Source organism: Zonotrichia leucophrys, chromosome 2 (assembly GCF_028769735.1).
Source record: "Zonotrichia leucophrys gambelii isolate GWCS_2022_RI chromosome 2, RI_Zleu_2.0, whole genome shotgun sequence".
Taxonomy (NCBI): Eukaryota; Metazoa; Chordata; class Aves; order Passeriformes; family Passerellidae; genus Zonotrichia; species Zonotrichia leucophrys.
Genome location: NC_088171.1, coordinates 116,339,455 through 116,352,046, shown reverse-complemented (window position 1 = coordinate 116,352,046; position 12,592 = coordinate 116,339,455). Strand labels below are relative to the sequence as shown.

The window sequence follows — 12,592 nt, the reverse complement described above, 5'->3', positions numbered from 1 at the left end:
TCACCCAAGCCAAAGAACAGTGCAAATAAACACATACTCATACAGTAATATTTGTTTTACTGAAAGCAGAAAATGATTGATAATTTTTAAGTGAGTTTAAAAGCTGAATAATAAATTTAGCAGTAAAATCTTTTAAAGTGAGGTACGTGAATGTGACACATTACAGTTTTTACAGAAGGTGTAAACTAAGTAATAAATCCCATGCTTGTGGAGTGGTTTTAAGATATTGTATTTTATTTATAAATCAAAGATTCATTTGCTGGAAATCCAAAGGAAAGAATATGTTGCTTCTTGATATTTAAACATAAAAAGGTAACAATATCTAGGAAAATCTAGGAAATCTCCAGTACAAGTGGTTGCTCAATGCAACAAGTGCCAAGACCCACAGGAAACACACAACTTAAGAAGACTTTGGAGCCTGAACATTTTCATAAATCAGCCACAAGCCAGAGTACCCACAGTTTTATAGATAAACTGTATATCGATACTTTATTTAATATAGCAGGGAAACTTTAGTAACTTCGACCTACTAAAAAAGTATCAGATTAAGACCTGTATTTTCTAAACCTCATAAACACAGCAATGGTACAAGTCTACAAGTTTCCTGGTATTCTTTATGTAACCAAACTTCTATGTTTTACTATTTCACTCCTTTGCAGAATAGCACTTCAGCAAAAGTAATCTGCTATAATTAACGAAAAAATATCCCTCGTGATAATAAAATACTAAAAAGGAAATAATTAAATATTTTCAGGTATTTCTCCATAAAGGCAACCCAGAGGTTGATGGTCAATAGTTTCTAAAAATATTTTATTTCATTCTTCCTGAATTTTATGCATGCTTTCTCAACTACTATACAGAGAAAACTGGAAGTATATAGGTCAGTATGCTGTATCTTATTAGAGCACTTATAAAAAAGTTGAAATAACGTTAGATTACCAGTATCTATACACAAAGCCAAATTAGATGAGGCACTTAGCACTACTGCACACCATAGCACAATTCTACAAAGACATGTCATTGAAATCCAGTTGGTATTCTCACCTTGTAATGTCATACACTAGCAAAGCCCCCGCAGCCCCTCTGTAGTACGATCTTGTGATGGAACGGAAGGACTCCTGCCCTGCCTGTAGAACAAAGTTTCATTACTTCACATCTAATACTTGGTTTTTGTTCCTAAAAACCATGACTTAGAGTCACAGGATCATGGAATTCTACTTTGGAGAGATGGAGAAGAGTATGGATGGGAAATCAGAAAGGGGACAACTGGGACAAAGTCACCAACAGCAGCAAGAGAAGGCACATAGGGAGAAGACACCAACTACAGCACAGTGCTGTTAAAAAAGAAAAAAAAAAAATCGGAACAAGACCTCTAAACCTTTTTTGGCAATCCCTGACAACCCAATTTACTGAATGGCTTCACAATACATGAATCATTATTAGAGCACAGAATGGACTCCTAGCAACTAAGCTCTGAAGACAAATTTGAAAGGAAGCAAATAACCCAGAGCTTCACATTTGAATTCAATAACCCGCTCCCTGGGGCAGCTGTTGACACTAGAATAAATAAAGTCCATTGTAAATAAATGATGAATGACATCTTTACGCCCACCATCTGCTGGTGTAAAGGTTGTTGGAAGGCCAAGGATGCAGATTTTATCCGTTATATCATAAACTGCAGCCAGCTTTCAACAGTCTTCAGATGGAATTCTTTCAGTAATCATTTTATTAAGAAAAAACAGAAAATGCTTGTGAATTCAATTTTACACAATTCTGCTCCACAGTTAATCAATTTCCTCTGTACTTGATAAATAATGCTTGTCAAAGCAGCTACAGGATGCAAGAGCCATCTTCATATACATTCTAATTTATGTAGACTCTATGAAAAACTTCACAGAGTCTACATAAATTAGATAGTTCTCACAGAAAAGTATTCTGTAAAAATTTGAGCACGTAAAAGAACACGTTCAAAAGAATACAGTCCCGAAAAATAAATATTCATGGTTTCAGATCTTGAGCTCTTCATGCCCATGCTTTTCAGAAGAGCTATCTAGCACTTGACACTTGCTAGAAAAAAATATTTACTTCTAATATTTAGCAATAACAGATGTTTTAGCATAATTCAAAGATAACACAAAACATGCTTAAGAAATACTAATGCTGAAAAAAAACTCTAAGTGCAGTAAATCTGTAGAACTATAAGAAATTGTCCTGATTTAAAAACAATAAACACAACAAAGAGATATTTATCAAATACAAGGAACCATTCAGGCATGCCTACAAAATTAGTATATGGACAACTTTTTCTTCTCACAGTTACTGTACTTTTCTTAATACTACATCTTCTTAAATTCAAAGAGAACTTCATCTGGATACTATCATTTAACGAGAACGGTGGCACAACAAATTTAGATGTGTTCAGTCTTGAGAAAGCATCCTTCTCTTCCAGAATAAACAGTAACTTCTATTTAAGAAAACATTTTATCTTAGCCATTCCAGTGGAAACAGTTATAAAATACACTATAACACAACAGTTTCAACATCATTAGAATACACTCACATACACTCTTGGCTAAGAGTCCAAGTACACCTTCATGTAAACTTTGGTAATAGAACACAGACAATGAGCAGAACCCACCAAGAAATAGTAAAAAACAAATAAGGAACAGTTTTTTTAGTGTAATACCTGGTTTCCTACACAGAAATTCAAGTAAGATTTACCACCTTTTCTTAGTGTGGTGAGTAGCTCAAGTGGATGGTAGACAAATGAAACATTTCCCTGCCAAACAGACAACTTACTGTTACCAAGGTATTCCATACATTGCCTAAAATTACACATGACCTGCACTTCATCTGACACATTAAGAAGGCCTGTTACACCTTCATAAATTCCATCCTGACATGTGAAATTGTTCATCTCCCTGAGTAAATTAATCATGGTCAAGAAACACCGTCAGAGGTTCGAGTAGATCTCACAAAAATGTATGAATAGTGAATTCTTAAAAGAATAACTTCTAAAAGTTCACTACATAAATACTGAAACTAGTGTACTCATTTTAATTGTATCTTACTTGACAGTGGTGAAATTTAAATACCACTGCTTCCTTAAGGAAAGGGTGGAAAATGGTACCTCCTTTGGTGAAGGGATCACATTTTCCATATAGCAATAGTGAATTTAGGCTTACATATACCAATGGACAACACAAACTCAATTCCCTTTCATTCTAAGCAAAAGAAAACTGCTTCTGGAAAGAAGCTCCACAATATTAATGTTTGTTTTATCTATAACATAAAAATGTATTATATAATAGAAATCTCTTATATATAAAAATTTACTGTGTAAATTTTTTAAAGTATCCTTCTGAATGATATTTACGTCAATATAGAGTCAATATAGAAGGTCAACATAGGGTTAAGGCATGCAGCATACATTCCACAGCTTTTTTTAAGCATCATTCTTACTTTACTTCTTCATCTGACAGTTTTCTCTGTCCACTTCCCTTTTTTCCAAAGGGGACAAGCTATTTCAAAAGTAGTCAAAACTGAAAGAAAGTCTAGGCTATTAGCCAAAACTGACTTAGAAAACCTCAAGTGTACTATAACTATACTTTATCAGTCTTACAAAGAAGGACCTACTCAAGTCAAGCTGCTTGTTACAAGGAGCAACAGATAGAAGCAGCAGTATAGAAGCTCAGTATAAATTAAAATCAGCTTCAATATCAGAGAAGGGCTCTTTATCTTAAGTATGATTTTGTTATTACCATCCCCTTCATGTTCCTGCAAAATCCAGCACTTGTTTTTCTCTCTCTTCCATATGAAAAAGTTTTTTCTCACAGAAAGGGACCTCTGGAGGTCCCCATTCCAACCTCCCTGGTTCAGGTAGGGCCACTCAAAGCAGATTGCTGAGTTCCACGTCCAGATGGTGGGGGAGGCAGGGGGCTGTGGTGTTAGGAAGAGCAGGGGCAATAGTCAGGAAACAAATGTTAAACACGGCATTTGCCAAGGCCATATTACATCCAGTACAGGTGACACAAGCTTTTGCTCCATGATAATTCCAGGATATACCCACTGTAGTGGAAATGGGAAGATGGAGGATGTTTCTGGTAACAGCTAGACCTGACAGCTACTTCACACACCAAAACTCCAGCTGAGACATGGCTGGCTGCAGGAACCTAGAACATTCATCCCCTCTCTTCAGAGAAACAGGTGCTAGGTCTGACATGAGTAGTTCACTAATCATGAAAATATGTGAGCCTCTGATAAACAAGAAATGTTTTAAGTGCTAAGTAACATTCTTTTCTGGCTGTTTTCTACTCTGTAAGCTTTTACAATTCATAGCATAATGGTTCACAGAAACAAGCAAGGTTTCTGATAGCAGAGACTTGTCTATATAGACAGTTGTAGAACTCATAGGTCTTCAAGCAAGTACAAAAATCTTCATCCCTGCTTCAACTGCCCAGACATATATCCCATGTGCTTTTGAAAGTATACCTCAGTATAGAGACCAAAGCACAACTTGAAAGTAACAATGCAAGCAGAACATAAAGCATGATCAATCACCTCAGGTCACTAAGATACAAGATTTAGGACCCATACTAGAGTTTTCAGTAACATTTAAGCTATGTAACTGTTATCATGGACACAGTATCTCTGGCATATTAAAAAAAATACTCCAAGTGTTACTACTCCTGTGGAAATGTAAGAAAATAAAGATAGTGCAGAAGGTAATCTCACCCCTGAGGAACTGCATCTGTATTAATTACCAAAGATTAGGAACAGGCCTGCCTTTAACAGGCCACAGCTGTGTCCAATGAGGATGAGCACTGTAGGAGTGGATGAGCTGGTTGAAAAGGGAGCTGGAGTTTGTTGGCTGTGCTGTGAAGGAGTCAGTGCTGTGAGGAGTTGTCCATGAGAAATCACCAAGGCATGGAACTTTTGCAATAAGATGACAACAATTCCCACAGGAAATCTTGGTGCCATTTCCAAGTATGCAGTGTAGTTGCAAAATACACAGGCAAGCCTTTTTTTCCAAAAAGAGTAACTTTCAAGTGCCTAAACCGCACATTTTTGAATCTATAAAGTAAGGGGAAAAATGAAAAGAGCCATAATGCATGACAAGAAAGTAGCTAAAAAAACAGCACCCCCAACAGTGTCTCCCTAGAAAACAGTTCATTAATTTTGCTGAATTCTCCATTCTCAAGGCTGAAAAACTCGTAAAGTTTCTTCAAGGACCAAGTTATCTGAGATCATCCCAGCAGGCCTTCAGCATCCAAGCTGGCCAACAGATTTTACTAGCAGGGAATGTTATAGTACACATCCATATACAATATGAGAGCTACAACACACCTAGCTAGTGGCTCTAGATTCCCTCACTCTCAAAAGATATACACGTGCAGCATGCTCAAAACTGGGGACAGAACATTTCATTGATGTTGGGAATTATTACTTACATGTTTACACTTTTCTACATTACAAAGAAGACTAAAAAGACATCTAAGAAATAACCCAACTCACAAGTGTCACACCACCTGTGACAGCTGCCAGCTGGGAACTACTCCACAAAGTTGATCCCTGGAATAAAATGTTCCAGAAAGAAAGAGGAGCAATACATACCTTTAAATATAGTTTTGGTAGTTATAAATACATTAACAGCCTCTAAGTCATATGTCAACTTGTTTATACAAATGCATTAATCTTTCTTGCAGTCATGTCTCCAATCCAGAAAAATCAAAGAATTTTAAGGTGATTTACTAGCATGTAGGAGAAATAGACACAGAGGCAGTGTAAAAATAAAAAAACAACCCCTGCTGTTACAGCAAAGAGATTCCCAAACAAAAACAGAACTAAAAATACTTATGAAGAAGAATCTATCCTAATATATAAAAGTTTCAGAATTTATGTGACAGCTTTAGCCAAGTTACATGTTACTTGAGAATAACCCTGTCAGCATGCAGTAAGAACTGAAATTTCAAGAGGACTAAGGATCTCTAAGGATCAAACTGTTCATACGTCTAAATACAGGTAACTTGTACATCTGCTGGTGTTGAATAAATGTCACTTACATAGCCAAAGCAATTCCCAACACATCACAAACAAAGCTTTAGCCTTCCATTATCAGAAATACATTTACAACTTGGAAGAAACTGTATTTGAAACCTTTAGGTTTTAAGTAGCAACCCTCACTAAAATAGGAGTTTTCCTGTGCAAAAAAGTGATTCATGCACTTCCCATTTAAGGCCTTATCCTAAGCAAGAGCTTGCTCTTGTAGAAATCCTGTAATTATTGCAGAAAGCATGGATAAACTGCCAAGAAATCAAAAAACAATTCAGAAAATAACATGCCAATACTACAGTATTTCAATAACCAAATACATTTAAGCATGACAAAGGTTTATGAACACTAAGCTAGAAAGCATATCAAGTTGCCTCAGCTTCCTAAAGTGACATCATGGGTGTGAAGAGTAGCTTAAGCTACTGGCACTGAAGCTTAGATGATGGTTGTATTAAACAAACAGGAATAACTATTAGACAGATCTCCCTGCCTCACCCTTCAATCCATGGATCCAGAAATAAGTTAATCCTCCCACCAGGCAAACACAGTCTGTGACTGATGATCAGACTAGGTTCAGAAACTAAAGCAGATTCTCTCGAAGTTCTTCCTGCAACTTCATAGCAGCAGTGTAACAGAGGGCCATGAGATGCAGCAATATGCACACAAGTACCATGGTTAAAGAGTCAAACCAGTAAAAATGTAGTAAAAGGATACATCAACTGCCACAAACATATGAGTATGCTCTGACTACTGAAGCAAGTAGAAAACATCATGAAGTTAACAGTAAAGGGCTCTTGGGGGTGAACCCTATATCCTAGCAATTGTCAGAGACACGAGGATGAATATTCATTTAATGAATGAAGAGAACTTTATTTGGTTCTAATAGATCCAAACCAATTGCAAACACAAGAAAAATAACTTAATTTCCAAGAAGAATTAGTATATTCAGAATATCTGAAAGGGAAATATGCCTTTAACAATTACACCTCCAGTCTTCCAGCTTTTTATGAAAGCTCTCAACTACTAGAAAATGCTATAAATTAAATTAGAAAGTACACTCATATGGAAATCAAGAAATAACATGAAATTGGTTTATAAAAACCAATTATTTCAGATATTTAGTCTAAGCAGGACTAAGGTGCTATATGAATTAATGTTTTTAAATAATGAATTTCCATGAAATAAAGCTGAAATAGATATTAAAAATATAGTATTCAAGTACACAGGAAAAGTCAGTGAGCATGAGAACATGAGCATTACTTAGTGTCATCACGGATCTCTCTTACTGCAGTGTCTGACAGAATATCCTCTTTCAATTACTGCTTATTTTTTCTCATCAACAATGACTTGTTAGTAACAGTCAATGCAATACAGAAAATCCCCCTCAACAACAAAACCAAGGCCACTGACTCAGCCTGGTAACAAGCACAGTTATCTCTCTACAACAACGAACTTTTTCTGAGGAGAAGCAATTTTAATATTTCTTAGTGTTATGCTGCTGCCACAAGACAACCAAACTTACCTACACAGCTTATTTAAACTCAAAAAGCTTAACAGCTTCCAGAACAGTAATTTTAATCCTTACTAGCTGCTGTAAAACCACTTTTAGTTCTCTAAAAGTTACGTGTGCAGCTGACACTAGCTCAAACACCACACTTCCACAAAAGAGTTGCTCAACTTATCATAACAGGCAATTACCAACTAAGCAGTTTGGACAAAAGTATTTCTCAGTCTGTCCAGCTACTGAAGCCATTACTAAGACTAAAGATGCAAGAGAAGAAATAATCTAAAGACACACAAACAACTTGGTCCAACACCTCATCTTTACAGACCTAAAAACACTGAAAAGGAATAGTGAAACCCAAAGACTCACAGAGCTAAACACCTGGGCGTGCCACAGCACACACAGCAGCAAGCTTGCAGAGCCCAGCACTGGGGAGATCCAGAACAGCCTGCAGCTGGGAGAGAACAACAGGACACTATTTGCTTGTGCAGACATGAACAGCAGTAGAGCTGAGACTGCTACACAGAACATTAAGAATGCAAAGGCCACACTGAGTATCGTTCACGGAATGTAGATTTTTGATTGGGGTTTTTTGGGGGAGGAGGGGGTTGGGGCTAGGTGTGTTTTTGCATCAGACTAGTTTTACTAGACTACCAGCTCACAGGACCAAATACTGGACTACAATTTCTAACAGGCATACGTGCATTCCTTAAGCATATCTTCCAGTCCGGCCTCATTCAAAAGGAATTCAGTTTGTGTACTCCCACATGGAAAACAGACTGCAGTAAATAGAATTAACTTCTGTAACATGCTCCTAATTCAAACTAGGATGATAGTGAAAAAGTAAAATATTATTGAGCTATCATACAAGGACACACAAATGGATCTCACAGACATGCAACAGTGTTAGCTTCAGCTGTCCCTGTAAGGTGCAACATACTCCTGCAGTGAGGTATGCTGCAGCTTCCATGTGTTCCCATTACTATAACAGGGCTTTCCTTGGGGCTGCAGTGATCTGCTAAAGACAACACAAAATGAGCAGTGTTGCACAGAAACATCTGGCCAGAAAAACCTGAATTCTAGAGTTTGATTCTCTTAAGCAAGTGAATTCATTGTTAAGCAATCCAAACAAATTTTAACAAGTTCTCCACTTATGCCTCTGCTCAGGATTCATCCTGTTCAGTGATGGATTGAAAGCAGATGTACAAGGCTAGCACCAAATAAGCGAAGGGCTAGTGCTGTGACTCAGTAAGCACCAACCAAAACCATAAATAGTTCATGTGTTTCCTTAGTAACAGGTGTAAAATGAACCTCTCTCATCAAACAGAAGTTGTTACAGCTTAATAAATACAGAGATAGCATGAGTAACACCTACCAGTTTTGGCTAACAGAAAACCAAAAAATGCTCAATGCAGATAGAACACAGTAATCTTAGTCATTATGGACATTTGTGTACCTTAACACTCATAAGTAAAATATCTCTTAAGAATTACCTCATCATGTTTCGTATTTTTGCTATTCCTTCAGCATCTTTGTACCCAAGATCAGAAATGATACATTGGAATTCAGATATTCTGACAAACCAAGACTGGATTAGAACAGAAATATCCTGTTTTAAAAATCGTATTACATACAGTTAAACTTTTAACTAAGTCCAGTATACTATCATTCACTGCATAGAATTTATAAATTATTAAGTACATCAGCATGCAGCCTACTCAGTGTATGAAAGCCTTCAATTAATAATTTTAATTTATGTATGATATACTTAAGAAGCTAGCCAGAAAACTCCCTGCTCAAATAAAATATATAAATTATAGCCAAAAGCACTTAGGTTGCCATTTTGGCTGGACAATTTGCATGCATTCAAAACAACCAGACTGCAAAGAGCCACTGAGTCAGAGGAACCAGGAAAGGCATGATCTGCTGAAACACAGCTGAACTTCATTCGTTATCTAAGGAGATTAACAGAATCAGTTCCAAAGCCAGTAGCAAAATTAGTACTTTTGCCTACAGACAATCTGCTCCAATTTTAGAAAACAAGGACCAATATAGGTATGTAGTCACATGGTCACACTATATACTAAGGGTTTGATTATAAAGCTGTTATATGCAGACATTAACTTGTTTTTTTAACTTAAAAATATTCAGCCACCTTGGTAGTCTGCAATCTACAACTATAATCGTAAAAATGCCCAGAGCAGAAAAAGCCCAAAGTAAGCTGGCTGTATCTTTCTATGCCTTTTTCTTAGAACTTCCAAGGCACAGGCAGGTGCCTTTTCAAGTAAAGAAGCTGTAAAATAAGTAAGATCTTTCCTATGAAGTTCACTGAAATATTACATTTATTTACATTTTTATAAACACATGCACATATGTAAGCATGTGTATATGAATGTATGTCCCTCCACTGATTTGCTGTACCACAAAAAGCACATACATGAGTCTAGGGATCATGTACCTGTCCTGTCAGTTTCTAAAGGTATCCTAAAAGGCTTTCAGAAAAGGAAACAGGCAACTCTGTCTTAGGGAACAGTCAAATACATTTAAAAGATATAGCTACCAGTATGAGCATCTTAAACTTGCTTCATCACAAGTGCAGACAGTGATGCTGACTGCTTTATAGTAAAGCGACTGACAACACAAGAATAGCCAATATATGTTCTTAACCTCAAAAGTCAAAGTCTGAATTTTGGAAGGTGTTTTGAAACTTAGAGCATTTACCAGTCCCTTCTTGATTGAAATATTTACTGTCTTGAACTTGTGTTTTTAAGTCTTCTATGAAAAGTGAGCCATGTGTTTTCTTCTACCTTGGAAATGCAAACATGTCCTCTAGAGAACTCTTGATTAAAGGTAGCAAACACATCACAATTTCACAACAGGATTTTGTCTTTACCAAATCTTGCATGTATGCACAAAGAAAGATTGTTTAGAGAAATGGAAATTCTTGGTAATATAGAAGACTTAAGCCAAATAGTGAGGCAGTATGAATTCCAGTCTTATAAGTCTGACAAAGCTTGAGGAAGTTACAGTGCAAATGCCAAACAATACATCACAACAAGAAAAGGATATATTAGCAAATTTTTAACTTCATAGACACCAAAGAAAGCTGCAAGACAAAGTACATAGTCTGTGAATGCTGATGATAGAGAGCTTAGCCAGAATAAAGGAAAAGTGAAAAGTTAGTGGAGCAAAATGTTTAAACAATTTTTATGATTACTTACTGTATCCCATATCTGAAGCTTTATCTGTTTTCCATCAATAGTGATCATTCGAGCCCCAAATTCTACACCTGAATAGATTTTACAAAACATTACATTATTAGCACATAGCAGAAAGAAGAATGTCAACTACTACAAAAGCAAGAGCAGAAGTTTAAATTCAGTCAATGTTGTAGGAAAATACTCTCTTTCACAACCTGCTTTTAGCCAATTTTCCAGCAGCTTGAAAAAGCTTTCTAGAAGAAAGGTAACTGTTACTGTCCAAGTGTCTGGGATGTATTTCCAACAAAGGTTTCCAAAGCACTTGGTAGCTCTAGATTAGAGGGAGAAACACACCCCTTCGAATGTAAACAGGAAATTGAATAGTCACAGTTATTTTAACACTCTACCAATGACAGATTGCTGAGGCCAGTTTAGAAGAAATTCAACCTACCATTCCTTATCAATAAAATGATCTATTAAGGGAGCATACAAAGACACCTTTGACAAGATAAATTTTATTACTGTATTAGTTAAAATTCACCTGTCTTTATGAAAAAAAAATAAAATCCCAAGTTCTAGCTAGTTAAAGATCAAGTTCTATAACTGAGGGGAAAAACGTGTGTTCCAAATAGACAAAAGTAACTTCTTCAGTAAAAAATTCAACCTTCTATACCATTTTAAAAGCACTTGAGACCATAAACAAAGTCATGTATGAACTGAGGCCATTCATGCAGCAGTTAAAATCTGACAAATGGCTAGAGATAGTGGACATATTTAAATACTATTGTGCTTCCATTAATCTATAACCATTATTAAAAAAAAAAATAAAAATCTGCTAGCTGAAGTTTCGCTAAAATCGGTCACTGTCTAGACGTGGACCCAAGACACTCAATTATGCAGCCCTGAGTTGAAATATTCCAAATGTCTTATCAAGAGCTTGTTTAGAATATTTGAGGGTGCAGTGCTGCTTCCTGTGGAATGACTTTTGGGGAAAGGGGCAGAGTTCCCCAACAGGATATTGCAGCCAAATAAAAGCCATTGGCCAAAGACCATTGTGCTCTTCAGCAACCAAATAATTTGCAGCAACTGTATGCAAAGAAATCGAAATAATGGAGGTGGAGAGGCAGCAAGGAGGAAGCAGGTGAATGACACTGCTCTTCCTGAAGTTGACTGCAGAGCCAGGGGAAGGTCCTTGCACTACTACACATGTAAACACTGAAGGTTTTACCTGATCTCAAAATGTGACTATAGAGCTGCTGATTTAAACTCAGTGATCATCTTAAATGTTCAGTTTCTGCAAACAACCCCATAAAAATGAAAATTATATTTATCTTATTTTATCAAAATACATGCCAGGAAAAAATACAGAATTTGAAAAAATACAAACAGTTTGACAGCAAGCCTGTTCTCAAGGAATGAATAGAAGCTGACCATGTTTATAATAAGGGCATGTCCTACAGGCAGTGGGCAAAACAGCTACAATGTTTACAATGATTTATTTAATCAACACATTTTCAGGACTTTTAATACAACCATTCGGGCATTTATTAGTTAAACTCAACCCACTCCATCTCCCCCACAGGGGCATTCATATGACTTTCAACCCATGTTCTTTATTTATCTGTCTTTCCAAATCTGTTTGGGTAATTGGGAAAACCTGGCCAAAATACACACATGCCCTCACAGTTAAGGAGGCATTTCCAGCCTCTTCCAACGCCCTTAAGGACGACTTAAAAACAGAGGCCAGACAAAACCAAGGGGAATAAAAAGCAGTTATATTTATTGAAGGGCCTTCAGGTACATTTTGGGCAAATAAAGGCCTCCCTCCCCCCAGGGG

At 36.6% G+C, this 12,592-nt stretch overlaps 1 protein-coding gene across 1 annotated transcript in view; it reads right to left on the bottom strand.

Annotated features, from left to right (window-relative positions):
• RAB2A (RAB2A, member RAS oncogene family) overlaps positions 1–12,592 on the bottom strand; it is a 43,487-nt gene that overhangs the window by 16,776 nt on the left and 14,119 nt on the right. Inside the window, exons 3-4 of the mRNA XM_064706137.1 lie at positions 10,777–10,844; positions 1,045–1,127 (exon numbers count right to left, since the gene is read on the bottom strand). Coding sequence (XP_064562207.1) covers positions 1,045–1,127; positions 10,777–10,844 — 151 coding nt within the window. The remainder of the gene's footprint in view (positions 1–1,044; positions 1,128–10,776; positions 10,845–12,592) is intronic.